The 23887-nt window shown below is 32.3% G+C and overlaps 1 protein-coding gene across 2 annotated transcripts in view; it reads right to left on the bottom strand.

Annotated features, from left to right (window-relative positions):
• Positions 1 to 2455: 2455 nt before the first annotated feature.
• The window catches only part of LOC145279882 (phosphatidylinositol 3-kinase regulatory subunit alpha-like), a 140331-nt gene continuing 118899 nt past the window's right edge, over positions 2456 to 23887 (bottom strand). For both annotated transcript variants that reach the window (XM_080131341.1, XM_080131342.1), the window contains exons 21-25: positions 19947 to 20065; positions 19234 to 19410; positions 14120 to 14185; positions 11928 to 12089; positions 2456 to 3206 (exon numbers count right to left, since the gene is read on the bottom strand). In XM_080131341.1, coding sequence (XP_079987467.1) covers positions 2954 to 3206; positions 11928 to 12089; positions 14120 to 14185; positions 19234 to 19410; positions 19947 to 20065 — 777 coding nt within the window. In that variant the 3' untranslated portion in view covers positions 2456 to 2953. The remainder of the gene's footprint in view (positions 3207 to 11927; positions 12090 to 14119; positions 14186 to 19233; positions 19411 to 19946; positions 20066 to 23887) is intronic.

Below are 23887 nucleotides of genomic sequence, written 5' to 3'. Positions count from 1 at the left end.
CTCTTTTGTACTTTTTACAAATCCTGAATTATATCAATTTTTGTTGATAAAAAATTTTTCAAATTAAAATGAATATTAAAAACTGAGTAAATTTGATAAATTATATAAAATCTTTACATGTATATGTACAAGTATTTTATATAATTTGTGAAATATTACATGAATGCTTGGTCTTATCTTAAATAAAGATATACATTTATTCTATAAAAGATATTTATTTTCATCTTTTTAATAGTTTAAAAAGTATCATTTCAAAAAAGAAATTCAGTAGAAAATAAAAAAAAAATCTATATTATTCGGGATTATCAAAATGGCATTTAAACAATACAACAAAAACAGGGATTAAGTACACAATTAAAATTCCAAAATAAGTTGCACAATACAAACCCATAATTTAAAGAACTTTTTGCAGGCAAAACTTTGTTCAATATAATAAAAAAGTTCCTCATCAATGGAATAATGGCCACATTGGTAAGAGGTAGCAAGACTACATTTGTAACCAATGATAATACCTATATTTAAATAGTTACAAACGTTTAGAAATGAACCAGAGGTTTCATAGGAATACTGTTTGTACAATTATCTACAGCTTTGTCATACAATGTGGCTATGAAACCTTGGCTCAGTTTCTAAATGTTTGTATTTAAATATATTAGACTCTTTCTTACTCCAGTAATTGAGCACTCTGGTCTATTTTCTTAAAAAAAAAAATTGTGTATATATGTGGCTTGGTAAAAACAGGTGGAAAAGAGACAGGCACTGATAATTGCAGCTGGTGAAGATGGTGGGGTAGGGCAGAATATAAAATTTTTTTTTAAAAAACTAAGATAAAAATTTGGTCAAATAACTAAAAACACAAAATCCATAAACTAAAATGTTCTATTTTTGTATTATTTTAGCTTAATTTTCTTCTTTTTATATTAAAAATTATGTTGATATAGATATTAAATATTTAACAATTTAAGCAATTTAAGAATAACATAACAAGAAAATTGTTTCAAAAGAAAAAAAATGTTCCTTTGCTTAAATTATTAAACAAAGCATAAAGTTGTCTTGTCAGATTTTCAAAGTCAAACTTATATAGCTTTTAAGCTGACAAATAAAATAATTGCTTGACTAGCCATTTTCTTTTTAACTTTTTATTGCTGCACTGTGTTGTTAGTATATATAATAATATACTTAGCTACAATTCCTTTCTAAATTTGTACCAACTCAAGCAACTAATAACATTTTTAAATCATCACCTAAAAATAAAATTCATCAAGGAGGATATTTCATTTCAAATTAATGAATATAATAGTTGTTTACCTTATGTTTAAGAATATGCAAACAAATAAAAATGAGTTTACTGTATCGTGGACTATGGCATAAAATGTATAAATTAATTATATATTAGTAAATATTTTATTTTAGTCTCAACAGAAAAAATTCAAGATTTATCAAAATTATGCATCAATAGTTAAACTAGAAAATAAAATTGTGATTAGTTTTAAGACTTGAAACACAATCAAGCAAATTTTAAAGATTTAATTGAAATTAACAATCAATAATCTATAAAATACCCAGCATGTGAAAAGCAATTCCTTGTTAATCATATAATAAAAACTACATTCTTAATTTGCAAAGACATAAAATCAAGACTTAGTTTTTAATTAAAATATTCAAAATTTCTTCTATTTTTTTCTCTTTCCATCTTTTTTTCTCAATTTAATAATTATTAGACAGATATAAAAACAATTCAAGTGAAAGAAATCATGCTGAAAAAAAAAAATAAATAAAAAGCCAACATGAATTTATGTTCAGATTTTTAATGCAAAATTAGATCAGCATAATTTTTTTTTAATTTAAACGAATAAAACTATGATGCATAATAGAAAAAAAAACTAAATAACAAAAAGAAATTAACAAAAAATATTTAAATAAAAATGAGAAACAATTCAGGGATTTATTCTTATATAATATACATAAAGAAAATTAATGACAGTTTTAAAGATCTAATCAGAACATTACTATTTTTTTTATTCTAAATTAGAATCAGAACATTAAGTTCTAAAACCTTAATAAGAAAAGAAAATGTTTAAAAATTAATGTCTTATTAACAGAGTGTAATTAATAATATATCTGTACCTCCATAAGTCTAGAATTATTTAGCAATAAATTATAAATTTAAATAGATTTAAAAAAAAAAAAAAAAAAGCATTTCCATAAAAGTAACAATAGTAAATAGAGAAATTATTTAAAGGAGATGACACATGCGATGAAAAAAAGCTAATTTACTTATTTGGGGGCTTGAGGTCATTGCATAAAAAAATATGAAAAAATATGGAGAGAAAAAACATGCTGTCAAGTATATTCTTTTTCCTTTTTTTGTTGGGAAGGGATGTTTTGTTTTTGTTTATTTGTTTTTTTTTTTTTTTCAATATTTAAAAAAAAAAAATGAAAAAATTCTGATATCTTGTTCTTTTTTTTTTTTTTTTTTTTTTTAACTTTGCCATTGTTGTCATCACCGCCTCTGCCGCTGTTGTCTCTATTTCTTCATATGTTTGTTTTTGCTGTGTAATGCAACATACCAATGAATATTAGTAGCAGATAATTTAGATAGAATTCAATTTTGGAGGTAAAGATCTCTCATTTTCTTTTCAATAATCTTCAGTTTATGAAGAGAAATTTAGAGAAAAAAAAAATTGATTATTACCATTTTTTTGCTTTATTTGAATCTCGCCCCTCCCCTTCCCATTTGATAAGTTCTATGGCCTTATTTCTAAGCAAGAAACCATTTTAATTTGAAAATGCCCCCCCTCCCATTTACATGGTGGGTTTTTGTACATTTAACAGCCCTTATGTCAGTGTTCCTTGGTGTTTGTTGCTTTAAGTTTTTTATTTTTTGCTTTATTCTTTAAAATTTTGTATATTATAAACAATCATTTATCATTGCTGATTGCAATTGGTAATCTCAGCCATCGTGGTCCCACGAAGGGCATTGGTTAGTTGAACTCATCAATGCGTAATGAGAGTCATCAGATACCTCGGTAGCCTTCAAAGGATATTTCAAAGTAACATCCAGGTGTTCATTGTGCTCAGACAGAGAAGTTTTTTGATAATGCAGAACCAATTCAGATAATGACGAATGGATGATAAATGGATCCGCAAAACCAAAATTTCCATTTTTCCGTAAGATTTTGCAGTGGCCAATCAGTTTTTCATATCTGCAAAGAGATGAACAGCAATAAGTTTATTTCAAATTTCATTCTCAATAAGTTTCTTTTTTTTTTTTAATTCCCCTGCAGAAATATTTGGGTAAAAGAAATGGAAGTTTTCATATTAAGGTTAAATTAAGGAGAAAAGCAGAAAATTCAACTAAAAATCAAAGAGTCGTAATATTGGTTAATGTGTTTAGAAAGTGTCACAACATGACATCAATGTGATAAAATAAACTGATTTGTCTTATGTGAGAAGAAACAGACACGCTTTCAGAGACACTTCATCCTAACTCGCTTGAGGGTGGAGCTAAATAAAATGCAATATTACTGCAAGCTATGAACAACTTAAGCAAATAAATATTACGATTTTGTCCACCTATAGCAACTATTGATGGCAACAGCAAAAGGGAAGCAAAACAACACTTTCTATTACTAAATTATCACAGGGTTACTACATGTCATCATTATTTCCATGAACTGAACACCAATCAGATTCCTCCCTGTAAAACATTCACAGCAAGAACTTGTCTTCTCACCACAACAGCAAAGAACCCTCCCTCCATATGCAAACAGAATTGTTTTTTCCTATCTGCGAAACACATTACTATGAGACTGCTTCCCTGTGAGGTACAAATCAAATGTCAACACACTTGTTAAACCACTCTAATATTTTCATCATTCCATTCATCATTTTCAATATTCTCATAATATTGTTAATCATTCAATTGACCATCCATCTTGAAGCTGCCCTGACCTTGATAAATGCACCATACAGAATGATTTAATCCATTATTTATAGTATGACAAGACCCCTGGCGTCACCAGATGCTTTTCAAATAGAGGAAGGGAAGATGGGAAATAAATAAATAAATAAATAAATAAGATAATGAGATTCTCAAGTTGGCAGAAAAAAGCAATACAGGGTCGTTTTCTGGTTTAGGTTAGAACAACAATTCAAATTATTAAAGAAACAATGTTCTGTTGAAAGGTACAATGACTTGGGTTCAAAAGGTCTGCTTTGGTGTCTGTGAGATGTCATTGGGTCCACCTGTTGTATTTAACTACCAGACCATCAAGCCAAGTGATAAGTTAGTTGGACAGATAAATAAATAAATTGAACCTAGGGAGAGATATGGTCATGAAAGACGAAGAAGAGAGAAAAGAAAGAGAAAATGAAAAGAATAAAATAATCAGTTCACGAGAGAAGGAAAAGAATAAGATAATGGAAAAAAGAAAGAATAACTCCAAAAGGTGGAAGGAGGAATTACTGATTTGATAAAAACGATTGACTTTTTGGAGTTAGAGTCCTTAGTCCTTTTTACTGACTGGCATTCGAGGTGTCCACATCGCTCTCACCCTACCTACGAAACCCTCATAAGAGCTAAGTTGAAAAGCTCTTGTTCTTAGCTGGGAAATTGATTAGTGGAACTTAAGTATACAACCTGCATCATGAAGCTTGAATCAAAGAACTCGACTAAACAAGTGTAAAATAATTATTTTGTTTTGTTATATAAGAATGTCCCAGAGTTTTCTTTCTTTCTCGATTGCCGGCCTGAAATGAAGATGCAGTTTATTTCAGGTATGCCCTGACGCCAGATGATGAAGGAGACAGACTGGATCCAGCAAAAAGCCAGAGTGACGGCCGAAATCGACAATGTTGCCACACGGACTTAGGGTCATGCACATTTCGCGTGCCCTGAGCAGCAGAAAGATATTTTCCAGTGACCAGTGAGAGTCTGGTCACCCTTGAGGGGTCCACCACTAGACAAGTAAGAATCTAGCCCTGCTGGGTTGCATCTATGGTCCTGTGAGCTGGGAGTGACGAACACAGCCAGAAGTACATCACAAGTATGCTCCCATGAACCAGGATAACGACGGATGCGGCCCGGCCCTCTGAGAAGGGGGATTAGGGTTATTATTATATTAATGGTACCGTGACCAGGATATCACATCTCTGAGAGGTGCACGAATGAGTAACCACAAACACATTTTTGAAGCTTCTGGAACTCAGTTTTCTTAGAAAAAAAAACATTGAAAGAAAAAGGAAAATGGCACAGAAAAATGTTTTTAAAAAAAATCAGGGGGAAAAGAACGATTGAAAAGAAAAGAAAGACTGACATTGAATTTATCGGAAAGAAAAGAAAGATTGAAATTTGAAGGCATAGCTAAAAACATAATAGCCAGCCGTCAGAATGCATGAAAAAAAGCTGTAGCAAAGAGCAAGGAGGACCACGAAAGACAGAGAAAAGATGGAAAGAAATGAAGCAGACGATAAGAGAGGTAAGGGCAGATTTTTATTGGTGTTACATGATAAGGGCTGTCCCTTTTTCATGTAAGTATAAAAATAGAGAGATCTACTTAAAATGAAAATAAAATGAGAGAAAGCAGAAATCGAACCCTGGATATAAGTTTTAAAGAACAATAGGTTTAAATGGAATGTCCAGTAAATTGTGCATTCTGATGAAATAAATAATAACTAAACTATTCATTGTTAAAAGAATGTGGATAATAAAATATGGATTAAATGAATTAGATATGTAGGTTGAATTCCTTTGTGAAAACAACAAAGAAAAAAATAGATTATTGAGAAATCAGAATGTTCGGAAACGTGCGACTCGCGCATGTTGATGACACGTGAATTGTGGTCACGTGGCCGGACATGCATGGATTTCTCAATATAGGAAATGAGAGTTAGTTAGTTAGTTAGTGAGAGTGAGTGAGAAACTCAGAGGGAGTTTGAGATCGACAGACGATAGTCTGGGTCCAGACATGGAAATTCGAACGTCTAGAAGCGAGACGGTCACTTTGAAACTTAATATGTGAACCTTTGAATTCCTGAACGCAAAGCCACCTACTGGTCAGTGGAAGAATAAATGTTCATAATGTTTTTATAACTGCCGTCTCCTGTGTCCATCATTACATGAAAAAGGTATTGTCTATTTATGTGTACAAACTATTTGTATGAACGGGAGTGTTTGTATAACATAAATAGACATGTATACTTTCTAACACATATATTTTTTTAGATGATGAATTTCACATCATCTAAAAAATATATGTGTTAGAAAGTATACATGTCTATTTATGTTATACAAACACTCCCGTTCATACGAACTGTCAAAGCATAAATGCCAACCTGTCAATCCATCGGCATGAATGCAAACCTCTCAATTATCGGTCTGTCTATCTAGATATGAAAACACTTTCTCAAAATGTATTTATATACAATCTCTCTCAATTATAAACTCTCTCTCTATTTCTATATATTTCACTAATGTGCTAATGTCTCTATATATCTCATCTCTTCTCACAACATGATCACACACATGAACCTCAAAGATCTCTTACTTCCAGGAACAGTCTTAAGACGCTTATCCTTACTAATAAGAACATTTAATAATAATAGCAGTATATATAACATTGGTTCCTATTGCTTCGCTCAAATTTCTTTTTTATGTGCGGTTGTCAGTGATTAAGTCTCACGTAACGAAAGTTTTGTCTTAATATGCAAAGTATTGGTTATTTTTCTTCCACCCCCAAAGGAAAAAGTGAAAATGAAATATGTATTCGTTAGACTGGTTGATATGCCGTCGTTGTATAAGAACGGACGCGCATATGTTGTCACTGATATGAGAGAGAGAGAGGCAAGTCCCCTTAAAAGATATAGCAGTAAACAGATTTAGTAGACACGAGGAGAGAGGGAGGGGCGAAAAGCAAAAAAACAGCAAGCCCCAAGACCAGCTTGGAGGAGGAGCGAGGTGTGGGCAAATTGATGAGCATAAGAGTGTATATGACTTATCACGGGTAGCAGTCCGAAGGGTTAGATTCACTTTGAAATTTTTAAAAGAAAAATAGTTTTTGAAAAGAAGGAAGAGTAAAGGAAAAATAAATAAATTATAATAGAATGACGGTCATATAATGGTCGAAAGAAAAAAGAAAGAAAAGAACTAAGACAGAGAAAGAGAACGACAGTTGGCAGTTTTAGAAGAAAAAATGCGTCGAGGGAGCCAGAAAGAATTGGCTGGGTGTGATGTGATCCCCGGGAGGGATGTGAAAAAGTGCAGAGTGCACTGTGTATGAGCTATGAAAGTAGAAACGGAGAAATGTACAAGGTGTACTAGTCGTAAAGGCATGAAGAATTGAGTGGTCAAAGATTTAATGAGACACTGGGTGTGTCTGCGTGAGATGCCATGGAAAAGGCATGTGAGAATATGAATATCATAGATATGTGATCTCTCCACCGGTCCGCAGTGACAGACACTGTGCACCACTGATAAACGGGGAAACTCTTGAGAATAATGCACCATGAGATAGAATGGTCAATAAGTGAGAGAGAGAGAGAGAGAGAGAGAGAGAGAGATAGAGAGAAAGACGCTCATGCCGAAATAACCTGAAGAATGGTTGTGAAAAGGGAAATCAAATAAGGATAGAGAAATAGAAACCGGCGGTATCGATGCTGTTTTGATTTTGTAACGAATAGAAGCTCTCATAAGAATAAATTAAAGATGAAGTAATGATTTGCGTGAGATGAGTTGTGAGAAATTTAGACTGTCAAATAAAGGGACGTTTGGTAGGAGAATTTTATTAAATTTAAAGGAAAAAAAACTGAGATTGAGGGAAGCAAGGTTCCTGTCAATCTAAGAGCAATGAACCAGGTAGACCAGAAGTAGTTAACCGGGTAGCAATCTGATAATGGACTGGGTTGCAACTGTTGGTGCTGTCGTGTGCGTGTCGGGCCCTTGTGCGCATGTGGTATTAACAGGCTGTGGCACGGGCCGCTCTTTCAGATGTGCTAGTAGATAGAAACCAATGGGGATAGAAGAGAAACTAAAACATGTGTATCATGAAATTAAATCTTAAATCTTTTTAGGATAAAACAAATGGAGTTTGCTAGAACCGTGATTTGATAGAAGAAAGGAAAAATGAAGGGAACTGTTTTGTTATTTTAATAATTGTATTGAAATGTACTATTTTTTTTTTTTTGAAAAAGAAAAAAAAATTTTTTAGATGAGGACTGATAATGTGTGTAATTGTTGTGTAGCATTCTCACCTGTGTTGAATAGAAAAATCAGTTGGTCTGAGAGTTTTCATGAAATGTGAATAAAATATTGTTGGAAGTGATGTTAAGGCATTTAAACTGTTGAATAGAAAATCAGTTGGCCTGAGAGTTTTCATGAAATGTGAATAAAATATTGTTGGAAGTGATGTTAAGGTATTTAAACTGTTGAATAGAAAATCAGTTGGCCTGAGTTTTCACAGGGTGTGAGGTGGTAAATTGGTTGGTAGTGGCATTAAAACATTTAGGCTGTCAAAGAAAAAGAATCATTTAGCCTGGGAGAATTCACAGAAGATGAAATAGTAAATTGTTTCTCAACTGTCAGATAGAAAGTCTTTGGGTTGGAGAACTTTATGAAAGAAAACAAAAACGAAATAATAATCTAATTGAGAGTAGTGTTAAAATCACTTAAACTGTCAAGTAGAAGGTCTTAAAGAAACTAATGGTGCTGATATTATTCTGTTTGGAAAAAATTAAAAATGCTTCAGTCAAGAAGGATTTCTCCTTCACAGGACGGGGATTGAATATGCTGAGTGTAGTGTTGGAACAGTTGTTACACTTGGTCCCTGGCTAGAATGGCGCTGCTGGGACAAATTATGGCACTGAAGGTTTTTAGATATTTTGTAATCGAACACTCTACTGGAGTATAGCTAATAGTGTTTATGTGCCCAACATGTCGCTCAGATTTAAAACTGACAGTATTGATGGTAAAATTGAATTTTTGTATAGCTGAAGAATGGATTACCATTGAGCAAGTAGAGTTAAATAAATAGAGGCGTAAATGTGACTTGACTGTGCCACGGTTGGTTAGAGTTATTTCAGTCACCAGAATACCACATTTACCTCGTTTTCATTTTGTTGGCTTCAGATAATCATGTGAGAATTAAGTGAGATTTTTTTTGAAGATAGTGACTTGAAGGGGAGCAATTAGACCCACGGATGAACAATAAATTAGTCATGCAGAGATACAGTGTTTGAAAGAAGACAAAGTTAAAGAGGGTAAATCACACCAGAAATGAATAGAGATCTGTTTGAGTCCATGTGAATTATGAGATGAAAGATCTTATTACAATCACTGGCATAATGCACTGGAAAATGTGCATGTGGGTAGTGTGCCTGGAAACTTCTGTCAATCTCGTAGTAGAGAGAATTAATTGTATTGGAAATTCTGTAATTGTATTTGGGAATTCTGACTGAAAGGAAATACTTTAGTTGAGGACTAACGAAATTTGGAAAAGAAGAGAAATATAAGAAAAATAGATATGTGGAAAGGATCTGACCTTTCTTTTGCTCAATGAGGTGTGAGAGAAATCTGGAGATTTGTTTTTTTTTAATTAGCAGATAGCTGGATAAAGATGTGGGAGTCAATAATGAAAGAATTCCCCAGTTTTAAATGTAGGAAGAAATCAGGTAACCACAAACCACTGACAACTGACAGTAGCACTCCTGAGCGAAGTGAGGATACCAATGAGCGCCCTCTATCAAAACATGAGCTGCAACCATCGACAAAACCCAAGGTTGCAAGCAGGGATTCCAAAGTCAGTTCTAAGACATTATTAAAAAAGAAAAAGAATGAAAAAAAAAAAAAAAATATCAAAAGCGCAAATATTTTTCTGATTGTTTATGATTTATGAGAAAGAGAAAATGAGCAAGTAGTTTAAAGGGTGTATGAGCCCTCCTTTGATAGTGAACTGAACATGGCTATCTTTTCACGGTTGCATGCACATAGAGAAGGACCGAAAATGAAAAAAAATGAAAAAAGGAAAAAATGGTTTGCATGCACATAGATTAAGTCGTGAAGATAGACTGAAAGAAAAAATGAAAAAAAAATGAAAGAAACCCCATGTTTGCATGTACATGGTTTGATGAGTTACAGTTATACAGAAGGACTGAAAATAAAGGAGAGAACTGTTTTGCATGTACGTAGTTGCAGTTACCTTAAAAGGACTAGTAAAGTGGAAAAAAAGGGAGTTTATCAATTGAAAAATGCATGACTTTTTGGAGTTAGAGTCCTTAGTCCTTTTTACTGACTGGCATTCGAGGTGTCCACATCGCTCTCACCCTACCTACGAAACCCTCATAAGAGCTAAGTTGAAAAGCTCTTGTTCTTAGCTGGGAAATTGATTAGTGGAACTTAAGTATACAACCTGCATCATGAAGCTTGAATCAAAGAACTCGACTAAACAAGTGTAAAACAATTTATGAATAATTATTTTGTTTTGTTATATAAGAATGTCCCAGAGTTTTCTTTCTTTCTCGATTGCTGGCCAGAAATGAAGATGCAGTTTATTTCAGGTATGCCCTGACGCCAGATGATGAAGGAGACAGACTGGATCCAGCAAAAAGCCAGAGTGACAGCTGAAATCGGCAATGTTGCCACACGGACTTAGGGTCATGCACATTTCGCGTGCCCTGAGCAGCAGAAAGATATTTTCCAGTGACCAGTGAGAGTCTGGTCACCCTTGAGGGGTCCACCACTAGACAAGTAAGAATCTAGCCCTGCTGGGTTGCATCTATGGTCCTGTGAGCTGGGAGTGACGAACACGGCCAGAAGTACATCACAAGTATGCTCCCGTGAACCAGGATAACGACGGATGCGGCCCAGCCCTCTGAGAAAGGGGGTTTAGGGTTATTATTATATAGCTATTAAAAATTAGTCATAATAAAATAATCCACTGTTAAAAAGCAGTGTAGTATTGAAATATAAAATAATAGTTAAAGGACCAAAATGCGGATTTTTTTTTTTAAATAAACATTTAAAATTCAGAGTTTCAACTACTAACATCAGGAAAATTTAGATAATTTGCATTTGGTCTGGTCTTTTAACTGTTATATTTTAAATTTCAATATTACAGTGCTTTCTAACAGTGGACTATTTTATTATTAACACATGTGCACATGCTAGGGCATTTCCTGACTGACACTTAAGTCACAATCTTTATCAACATCTGAAGATGAGGCAAAACAAACGGGGCATAAAAAAAAGAAAATATTGTCTAAAATTTCCTCATAAAAATTTATGAGTCAAAAATTTGAATTTTAGATAAATATCTTTATTTTTAAAAAAATCTGTACTTTGTCTGGTCTTTTAATCATTATGTTTTCAATTTTAAAAAAATGTCAGTTGAATTTACAAATTTACACCTAAATAGCAATGACCTAGCCAAATCAAGGTTTGATTCTTACTAGCAGGAAAAGTTTCACAATTATCATTGTGGAATTTGAAAACATAATTGAAATTCCAATCGCTTTTATTGTTTACAAATTCAATGGTGAATTTCAGCAACAGAAAATTACACAAATTCACCATTGTAACGACAAAGGAAAAATATAAAATGGCACCGGCATTTCATTAGTTTATGTACACAGTCTCAGTCGGAACTTCATATACACTTTTTATAATGATATTAATAATGCTGATAATAATATTACTACTAATATTATTAAGAATTTCTTTCCAGCTTTCTGTTTTTAGATAAACAGAAAGTTATGCAGCGGTCAATTATACTAACAATTATACTAATACTATTAAGGACAATAATGATAATAATAGTAATAATATTAATCACCAGAACAATTTTTCTCAGTTTACAAGTCTGTTAGTTATTATTTAACTATCAAACATTTGTTGTTGATAAAAGAAAATCAAAAAAGCATTTTTTTTAACTTACACTATTGATAATGCATAACATTCTCCATTGTTTTTAGGGCGAATAAGAAAAGTTCCATCAGGTTTTCCTTCAAGCATTTTTTCAGCTTCTTCTCTTTGGCAACTCATCAACCACAAATCTTTATTTCGATGTGGAAGAGTGTAGTCAGGTGGGAGGGTGTCACTAAAAAAATAATTTTAAAACAAAATTAAAATTCTTTAAAAATCAAATTGCATTAAAAAAACAAAAAAACTATGCTTACACCAAGTTTCTTTCTAAGAACTTTCCATCTTTGGAACACATGGCCATGGCACTGCTTCACTGTAGACTACAACTTGGCCATCTTCAAATCCAATGTCAACAAATACTTGTCATAAGCCATAAATAATCAAATGTTATTCATTCTATTCATCATTTTCCACCCTCTCATAATATTCTTCATCATTAAACTGACAATCCATCCTCTATTCTCGGGTGACTTTTAGCTTTGATAAGTGTTAATGGTGTAAAAAAAAATTTTTTTTTTAAAGTTGCCAAATTTTGAAAACATAACATTAAAACTGTAAAACAAAAAACTTTTTGGATCTTATATCAATTCAATTGCAATACTTTCTTCCAAAAGTGTATGTTGTTTCATTATTGTTGCAACAAGATTCACCCTGATCAGGTTGAGCTGGCTTTTTCTTTGGCTTACACCATATGCTGAACCATGGCAGTTCCAAGCAAAGTCGAACATGATAATTAACAAATGTGATTCTACCAAGTCCTCCTTAATACTTGTTACCTGTGTCCGCAGTTGCCCACTAATTCATTTGCATCACCCCGGCAGAGTAGAAAGGAGGATTACATTATAAATTAATCGTCCTTTTCAGTGAAGAGCTATCTTTCAAATTTGAGTTTTCAGAGATTAAATATTGAAGTTTTCATCTACCCTATGAGGGTTATAATAATTAAAATTACATTCATAAATCCAATAGTTATTGTTTCTTTTATTGCTTTAATAAGCATTACATGTTTTTTATTGCTTTTTAGCTAGTTATTATTTTACTAACTTGAATGGACAGAGATGTGTAAAAGAAACTCAAAACCATTTGTATTATACAAGTACCATCGGTGGTTCAAAAGTAAATTAAGTAATTGAAATAAAAATTTGAAATTTGTGTTTTTTCTTTGACATTTTTCTTTGATAATTCTTTAAAACATGGACAAAAATATGAAAATAAGAAATTTAGTAATTTCTCCATGATTTATTTATGAAGCTTTTCTCATGAAATATGGTTCTCTTATATAAAATTATGTGCATATTCTGATTATTTATTTTATGCATCTCTTTAGAGATACATCTCATAAGAAGCCATGAATTACAAATTAAAATGTGTAAAATTTCAAAGATTTTAATAATTGGTATATTGTAAGTCTATTCATGAATATATATTATTCATTTATGTGAAGATACTAAGATAATTTATGATGGCATAAGAGATGACAACATCCATTAAAATAGATCATAAATGACCTGTAATCCTTTGGGTCACAGGTTTTTGAACCTGGAACAAGAACCAATATGTTTACATCTTTCCATCCAGAGTTTTGTTCAACATGTTCATGAGACCTGAGTATATAAAAAAGATCTGAGTAGATTTTGACTCTCCCATCCATTTTTCTTGCAGTTCTATTCATGCGTGACTCTCTTTGATCAAACCAAATTAACAAACCATGTAAAGCAACAGACGGAAGGTATTTAGTCTTAACTAAGACGGTTTTAAAACATGCAAATACCTGCAAACGCTAAGATTTGGCACTTGAGTGAAGGGAAATTTAAATTTCCATTGATGTCCCCTCGCATCCTTCACTGCTCAACTGAGAATAAATTTAGTTTTTTGTAGGTAAGCATCAAAAGACCTGTCAATATTTAATTGCAAATAATCTTCAGGTGTACAACATGGTTTTGTAGATAATGCTTTACTGCTTGGATGTCAAACTCAAGAATGAACCATACCAGAATTATGCATCAAGAAAAAAAAGTGTTTACAGTTAGGCTGAGAAAGAATTTCTAGATCAGGTAGAGAACTTAACTGGCTTTGTTTATCATTTTGATACAACGATGCACTGGTTTAAAGGAGTTGTAAAGAACTGTAGTAATCAACAATCTTCAACAAAAGGATCGATTAGAGAATGGATTAAATACATTTCAAATATTAGAAAACACTTACTTTTCTTTCCTGCCTTCAAGTTGATTATCCAAGTAATCTTGTCCAACTCCATTTTGAAGAAGAAGTCTATAAGACAAAATATATTAATCGATTCATGGTTTGAGGAACACAAAAAAAATAAATATCTTTAAATTAATAGTAACATGTATACATAAAAATAAGTTAAAATATTATACCATCATTAAAAAATAAGTTAAAATATTATACCATCATTAAAAAATAAGTTAAAATATTATACCATCATTAAAAAATAAGTTAAAATATTATACCATCATTAAAAAATAAGTTAAAATATTATACCATCATCGAAATATTATACCATCATTAAAAAATTATACCATCATTAAAAAATTATATCATCATTAAAATATTATACCATCATTAAAAAATTATACCATCATTAAAATATTATATCATCATTAAAAAATTATACCATCATTAAAATATTATACCATCATTAAAATATTATACCATCATTAAAATATTATACCATCATTAAAAAATTTCTTTCATTAAGCATCCAAAAATTCTAAGATATATTTTCAGGAGTTTCATTTGTCACATTTTGGTGTTGTTTATTCTCAGCACTATAGACTTATTTGTTTAATGAGATTCCCCATGTAAACATTAGCATAAACAACAACAACAAAAAAGCAGCATAATATATAAACTACTGTCAGAAATGAGGTTGTACAATTTCGTTTTTCTATATACATCTAGCTTATTAGTCAAAGAATCTAAGCCAATACAAAGATTAGGTGGCTTCTCTTCTGAAATACAAGTTAAAATTCTGTGTAAATTTTTCACTTTAGTGTTCTTGGTTAATTTCCAGCCTTGCAGACTAATTAAATCAATTTAGTGATATTACCTGCACAAAGATTGGCATAAAGAAAATAAAATAAAAGACATCATGAAATATAATATTTGAAAAGAAGTTTTCAGTACGTATACATAAAACAGAGAATTAACATGGTTGTACTAAATGATTTCTACAACCTGGGCCTCCATCTTTAATACAATGGATTCTTCCCGAAAAGGATTATAAAAACTAGACAACAATAATTCTTTCACTTTTTTTTTACTTCAAATTAGTGTTGAATAAAACCTTCCTAAAGTTTAATAGAGCTTCAGTCTTTCATTACAATTAATTCAACATTAATTATGGAATGTTACCTTAAGCTTGACCAATGACAAATGGCAACATTGGATGGACAATCATCTACTTCAGCATAGACAGGCTCATAGAAAGTAATCCTCTTATTACATCATGTTTCCACTCCTATTCAGAAATGTTCAGGTGTCAAAATTACTCTAGATGATATGCTTATTAAGAAAAACTCCAATTTTCGCCACAAGATAATTACTTACAGTGACAACAGCTTGAAGAAAGTTATAGCTGTATCTTCAAAACCTGAAAATACTAAGCTGCGATTAAGATTTTACTGCCCTGATAGCAAGCCAAGCCAGAAATATCTTGGTAAGAAATGCCTTCATCAGTAGAGTGTGATCTAATCAAGTTAGACAAATGATGTTCGAGAACAAGAACTGGCTACTGCCTACAAACTAGCCCTTATGTTGGACATGGCCTAGAAACAATCCGATCTCTATTTACGACCTGATTTTTCATTGCTATTATTCATTCTCAAAACTCTCTATCTCAAATTCCTTAGATTGTGATTTCTCCCTTCAAGATAAAGATTCTTCAAATATTAATGAACAACCAATTACTATTGCTTTAGCTGGGATTAAATGTTACTTCTGCAGTCTTTGTAAACATGCTTGTTCATCTTGCCCAGCTTGAAACAGTAAATGTCAAGAATATGGCAAGCAGGGACATATTTTCAAGGTTTGTCGATCGGCTCCTTTCCAGAAAATGTTTAGCCACCACCCTATCCCCCATTTACTGTATCAACTGCCTTTCCTAAATGCCTTGCTAAAAACAAATATGATGGTCAAGATGACCAGACTAAATCTCTACGCTCTTATTGGTACTGAAAGTTTCAAAAATTTTACTGATGCAAATATCATGGAAACAAATGGAAAATCTTTTCCTGTTCTAGATGGCCAATTCATCCTACCATGTAATCGGATACTACATGGCTGATCAAGATAAAACAAAATTTCTAGTCTAAAATCAAATTACTGGTAATGAAAAACCCCTGCAGTGAAGTAATTTTAGGACATAATTTCCATGACCAACATTCTCACCTTACAATTCCGTTCAGTGGTACCAAACTAGCCCTGCAAATATACAGACTAACAAATGCTAAAGTCTGGTATCCATTTCTTTTCTTGAATTTAAACCCTGACTGTAAACCCATAGCAGTAAACTCTAGATGCTATTTGTTCAAAGACAACGAATCTATTGCAGTAAAAGTGAAGAGACTTCTTAAAGAATAAATTATAATGCCCAACAAATCATGGAGAGCCCCAGTCCTAATACCGACCAATGAAAACCAAAGGATAGTTGTTGACTATTCCCAAACCATCAACAGATATACACAGCTTGATGCATATCTCCTGCCTCATATTGCTGAAATGGTTTCCGATATCACCAAGTATTGCATGTTGGATCTTAAAGAGTGCCTACCATCAGAAACTTTAGATGTCATTCAAAGCTTACGTCTATACCAATTCCGCAAAATCCCTTTCAGGTTTACAAATAGCGTTACAAGTTTTCAGAGGGTATTAAACAAAATCATTTCTAACGAGAAATTGAAGGGTACTGTGGAATACATAGACAATGTTACTATTTGTAGCTTTAATTTATGGCTACCGTAAAGAAATATGGTCTGACTCTGAATGAGGAAAAGTGTTTCTTTAATTTGAAAAGCATCAAGGGTACATAGTTAGAAATGGGACTGACCCCAGAGTGGCTGAAACCTCTAATGAAATTGCCAATTCCTGGAAATATAGCTGCATTACAACGAACACTTTGCACGTTTATCTATTATTCTATATGGGTTGCATCCTTCTCTAAAAAATACACTTAAGTAAGCATGTTTCCATTGTCTAATTCAATCATTTTTCAATCATTTCATAATCTAATTCAATCATTAGCTCATTTCATAATCTAATTCAATCATTTCATAATCTAAAAAGGGATAATATTAATTCTGACATTAATCCTTTGGTTCCCCATGTTATTGAAACTGATGCATCTGATTCAGCAATAGATGCCTCCTCAAGGCAACAAGGTCAGCTGATTTTCAGAGCATACACCAAAAATTATGCCATCTGAGTATCACAAGAATGACACGTGCAGGAGTTTGCTATACTCAATCAAAGATGTAAAAAGAATTACTAACTCTTGCCAAATATGTGCAAAAAATAAACCAAGGTTCTATAAGCTTCTCTCCAGCAATACTCATTAAACCTTTCAAAAAGCCTAATATGGATTTCAAGAGTTCTCTACATTCTAAAACAAAATAAATACCCACTTAGAATAAAAGCTGAATATTTAAGGTTTACCTTTGCCATTCCCTGCTCTGTTGTAATGACTACTATAGTTATTCAAGGTCTTTGCTCCATTTTTGCGATTCTTAGAGTGCCTGCATATATTCATACAGGTCGTGGATGTGCGTTTATGCCAGAGGATCTCAAGAATTTTTTGCATGAATGAAGAGTGGTGGTAAATCAAACCTTCCCTTACAATTTCCAAGAGAACAGATACAACTGAATATGAAAGACAGTACAATTGGCAAACCAAAAAATTCCCATCTTAAAATGGGAAAGTGTCATCTCGAGGCTCTGAACACAATCAGCAATGTGTAGATCTATAAACGCTACTGCACACAAAAGATTTTTCATTTCAATGACGAAGTTCAACAGGCACCTTCCTCCTTTCATCGCTTGCTAAACCTAAAATTGTTTTACTGAAATGCCGTAAGCGGCTGCTGTGAATTAGAGGCCAACCAGATTTATAAAGGATATCTTAAGTTGTGCAATGAGAAGTTTGTCCACATTACATTTAAATTTCAGTATGTTGGTACCGTCAAAAAAGCAGAGAAGGAATTCCAAAGGTAAGCAATTTAAAAAAAAAAAATCTATTAGAATAGAAACGTCCTCTGGCATCTGAGGAACTCTACAATAAATGGATGGGATTTAGCCGATTGTCAAGTTGGCCAGGTACATTTAAGTCGGAGGTACAACAAGTTGGAGGACATTTTATTGTAATACTTGTAAAATAAGCCCAGGAATGCAACATTACGATGATGAGACAAGGGCTGGAGGTTGGTCAACAATGGTGGACTATTAGATTAGTATCTCTTCTTTGAGACCAGCAGTTGGTGCATCCGCCCAATGTGACAATACTCCATGTATGGACGGATGGTGGCTATGTAGAAATATACGATATTGGCAGATATGAGTTTTCTAGCATGGTAGGAGCCCACTTTCTTTATAGAAGCTTTAGCAGTAGCTTCTATGTACTTAACTTCAATTCATGTTAAATGTTACCAATCATTTATGTCTTCATTCAACGATAGAAAATTATTATTTCTCTTAGACCAACACCACACTTTACTACCATGCAAGATATTTGAAGCATCAAAACTTAAAATGGCTGCAGATGAAAACAGAAATAAAAAATCAAAACACTGAGTAATAATAAAATACCAAATTATTCATACACTAGCAAAAGCAGGCATTTCTTTTTTCATTTTTTAGGCAACAAATTATCACCATTTGAACAATATTGATTTAACAAAATCAATATAAACAAGTAAATAAAATTATCTATTCATCTACTTCTCAAACACACACACACACACACACAATGCTACTGACAGCCTTCTATATATGTCCCTTATTCTTTCCTTTTGAAGTGATTTGTTTGATGGACACATTATCCTAAGTGATCAAAGTTTAAAAGTTAAATATGATTTTGGTTTTCGAGTTGTGTGATCACCCTTCACACTGATGAAACATCTGTGGATAAGATCCCCCTCCAAACACAATAAGAGAATTTAATAGACCCTTCTTATCAACTCATGGAAACGATTGTCGATTGGTCCTGATTGATTTAGCTGGGATGATATTAAGTATTTTCACTTTGATGAATTGGACACAAACAAAAAAGGTGTGTGGGGGGGGGGAGATAATTAAAAACATACTTTTTACTCATTTCTCTTGTTTTACAAAGTCGTTTTAACTCTGGTTTCATGCTGTTCATTTCACTGATGTAAGATCTGTTTCGGGCAGACTGACGCTGAATGTCAACCTCAAGCTTCCCACGATTCTCCACAATGTTACTTAAACGCCGTTTTAACAGTTCGAAATTTTCATGCAATCTGAAAATAAATAAGAAAAAACTTGCCAAAATAAACGTTGGAAAATTTGACAATTAGATAAAAAGTTAATTTAATCCATTATTGAACCTATAAATATTTATTATTATTAAGAAGCAGATTACTCATACTTGAACAGGAATGAATGAATGTAATTGTATGACAAAATTGTAAGAAAATCTTTAAATTATTATAAAAACAAAAAAAGCGTTTCCTTTAACTTAACTTTCAATTCTCAAATTGGGTTTGTTTACAAAAAATATTCTTTTTTATATTTACATAAAAAGAAAATATCATTTGTTCAACAAGTCAGGCATATAATACTGAAGTTTATTTGAACCAAATATGATTGGATAGCAGAAAGGGTTGTGAATTTTATTAATATCATAGGTGGCATTTTTGGAGTAACCCGATAGTTTATTAATAACCCACCTATACAATCTCTTCTCTACACACTCACTATCTAATCTTCCACCAATCATTTTTAACACATTCAACATTCTATTTAACATTACTGTAAAATAAAAGACATCACTTACTTCTGGGCTTCATGAGCCTGGGCATCTTTATGATGTCGTTCATGAAGTTTAATTTGATCTTCGAATACTAATAATGTTTCTCGGAATGCATCCAATGCTTGGCTTTTTAACTGCAGCTCCTATTAAGAAAAATAATTTGGTTTTACCTTTGACACTTTTTCAAATCAGTCAATTTCAAAATATTTAAAAATCTTTCAAAAAGATATTTTCAGTTATCAGTCAATAATAATTTGCGGAAATTAATAAGTAATTTGTGGAAGTTAAGAAATGCACAAAAATAAACAATTTGGATAGATGATATCAATGTTCTTGCTCCACACATGAGGTCTGAAGTTAAAAAGATCATGTTGAAATTGTAATTTGGTCACATTGCAAATTTGAACGCTTATATTTCTAGAGCAGGAGAGAGACAACACTTGAAATATAAACTGCAAAAACGAATGATTCATTCATTCATATAAATCGTTTTTAGCAACAACAAAAAAAATAAAAATAAGACGCTTAAAAATCCGGACACGCTGTTTTACTACCAACACTCCAAGTTTGAAAAGTGGAGTAAAACAGCAAATCAAATTCTGGCCAAGCAAATAAAAGAAACTAACCTCTATTAAGAGAAAAGCAATACACCTGTTGCCTGACTATGATCACTGATTTCCTACTTTATGACAGAAAACAAGATAACCCTATTTAAAAATGCAGCTCTAAAGGAGGCAGAAAATGACTAGCTTCCTATCAAGGAAGAAAAAACTATATGGAGACAAGTGTCTAGATAGGAGAGAGAAGAAAAGTGGATACTGTTATGGACTACGCAATATGTCAAACAAAAACAAGAGACCTGGAGGGAAATATTCTTCCATTTCTGTCCAGGCAAATAAAATGTTCCACCCCAAAAAATAGTACCAACAGTTTGAATGTTTCAATGAGTAAATGAAAACTGAAGTATCAGCTCTCATTGAGAAAAAAACAAAAATAATAATCCACTGGAAAGCCCCATCACAATTGCCATCATTAACGAATGCACCACTTCATAAGCACAACTAGAACTATACCACCATTCACCTGTTGATCCATCAGGATTATCTGTACCCATTACACTTTAACATGGATCCACTTCAACACTATGACCGACTGTTGAACAACTCCCCCACAGTTCTTCCTCTCGACTATCAACAAATATACTGTGTATGCACCAATAGTTCAGGAATTACCAGAATTGGATGATGAGCAGTTGGTCTTGAAGAAAAAGCTCATTGATGAGGTCCAGAAGATGAGACTGGAGGAAAGACCTAAGCTATCAAAAGTACAAACTATGAGAGCAACCAAGGTAACACTAAAAAGAGTTAATGTTGCTCTCCAGGGCTTGTCTCATACAACACATCTCTCATAGAGTTGAACCAGATCTCTTATGCTACATGACTCTACATGGTTAGAAAAACAGTTTCTAATTTCTAAAAGCAAAAGCAATGAGAGTCCAACGATAAAACACTGACACCGAAAGCTTTAAATTCAGCTGAACCTTTTCAAAGAGGATTGTCTCAGATCAAACAATTCCTTGTTGGCCCTGCAGTGTAGGGATGTCTGAAGAACATCATCTGCATGTTCAATGTAAAATAGGAGACAAAAATAGTAGAGCTGAAGAGCATAGTAAGGGAACTCAAAGGCAAGATTACAGCATTTGCTAAAAGAATAAAACAAAAGTAAAGCAAGAATAGGGCGAAAATAAAAAACGATTTAAACTAAATGCACGACTATTCTATAAGTGACACGATAGCCACAAAAGCAAGAGCTGGAAGATTATTGGAGGCCAATGTTTGAAAATGAGGGTAGCTACAATGAAGAGACCAAATGGATTCAAGATAACAGCTGGAATGGTAAAACAAAAGCAACAAATAAAATGGATTCTAAAGTTACAAAAAGCCTGCCATTAACAACCTACCCAATTTCTAGCTTAAGCAACTAATAGTACATCAATCATTATAGTAGTTGCTTCACTAGACTATTGAGAGGTGAAAAAACCCCACCAGTATGGGTGTTAAAAGATGATACGATCCTCACACCCAAAAAGAGTGAAACAATGCTCTAGTAAGTATAAACCCAAGCGAGATTTAAACAATTGCACTTAAAGGGTAAGTTAGAATTTAAAATTTGGAATGTATGAAATAGCAGGTGAATGTCTGGCATCCGATAGGATGCCCCATTCCCAGCTAGAACAAAATAAGAAAATCTTGTAAAAAATTAAAAAGTAAATACAGGGTGACACCCCCCCCACTCAAAAAAACGGGCCCCAACTCTAATTAGGCCCCGTTTCTTAGTGTTTTGTCCGAATGAAATGAAACTTTAGTCATAACTAGTTTATTATATTCAAAACATCACATCAAAACACTAGGGTCTTTGGTCTTTTTTTCTCCGTTCTACAGCATATGTTCTAGATGGCCTCCATTAAGCTTTTGTTTTTTTTTGGGGTCACCCTGTATCAATATTTGTGTTCCTTCTAAAGGGGTGTACAACATTTTCTAACGATAAGCCACTGTAGCAACACTGCGGGTCAGTTACTGTAACTTATGTAGAACTATTAAGTAATTAAGTACATTCAGTAATATTGTGAATACATTTTATTCTCCAAACATTTTGGGAAATTCATGCACTTACCACAGGAGTATTTAAAAAAAAATTTTTACTAGCAAGCTGCCCAGCATTTCCTGGTCATAAAATATGCTTAAATATGATATTTCGATTAATGCAGCTTTTGTATTTATTATTATATTATATTGGACCCAATATCTCATGCTCCATCACCGAAAATCAAATTTAGCTTACGATTTACTTTTTCCTTTGATGTTAATGCCTTAGCTATGAAGACATGTCTGCTACAAGGCTAAAAATTAACACATGAACCAATAGCTATTATGTTACGCATGCATATTCGTAATGCCATCGTTTGACCTTCACCTGGCAAATTCCATTTTTTTTTATTTTCACTTTTACACCGATTTTTCTTAGCTAAAACCCAAATATAAAGTTTTGCATGTGTTCGAATACTCTATATATTAAGTTTCATGTCTGTAGACCAAAAACTGATAGAGAAGTATGCTCTTGCTCCACAAAATTTTTTAAAGCAAATATATATACGCATACATAAGTGTATATATAGAAAGAGTTGTGTTTACTATAACCTTTTTACGCAAATATTACACAACTATTAATCATATAGAATATCTGCATGAATATAATTGCACGTAATAATTAACTAAAGATGATCATTCCATAAGAAAAACAAAAAAAATTAATAGGAAATTAATTAAAATGAATATTTAAAAAAATATGCAAATTAGCTAGATCTTTTGCAGATGAATGCATATATAAAAGTATTTTCTTTTTAAATAAATAGAAAAAAAGCGTTTTTAATATGAATATCAATACACAAAAATACCCATATTTATACAAGTATAGATTTCAGTTTATATATATATATATATTCAGCTCTTCTTAAAATCAACAAAATTGATCAATGATTTGATTTTTGAGAGAATTTAAAAATCGCATTGTTTATGTCAAAATACGTACAAATAAAATTAGATTCCATTTTATCCATTTTTAGCTTTAGGGAATTTTTTTTTAAATTCACCATTTTTTGGGGGGGAGTAAAAAAAATTAGATCTTTTTAGAATCTTTCTTCTTGAGAATACAACAAAAATGAACCAATTTTATTTTACAAGTTTTTACTGTTATCATTTGCTATGGAGGTCGAAAGTTCTGCCTTTATTTTGGTCATACCTTTATTATAGCTCTGATGTATACAATAAAATTTATGTTTATTGGTATTGTGTTATGATTCAATTTTTATACAGTAACTAAACATTTAGATAAAGAACTTATCTGAAATAGAAACACTGTCTAGTTTTTAGTCTACCTACTTGTGATATATAATCTAAATATAGCTT

Source organism: Euprymna scolopes, chromosome 7 (genome assembly GCF_053919585.1).
Source record: "Euprymna scolopes isolate OS-2025 chromosome 7, ASM5391958v1, whole genome shotgun sequence".
NCBI lineage: Eukaryota > Metazoa > Mollusca > Cephalopoda > Sepiida > Sepiolidae > Euprymna > Euprymna scolopes.
The sequence above is the reverse complement of the archived record's forward strand: the minus strand, read 5'-3'. Positions and strand labels throughout refer to the sequence as shown.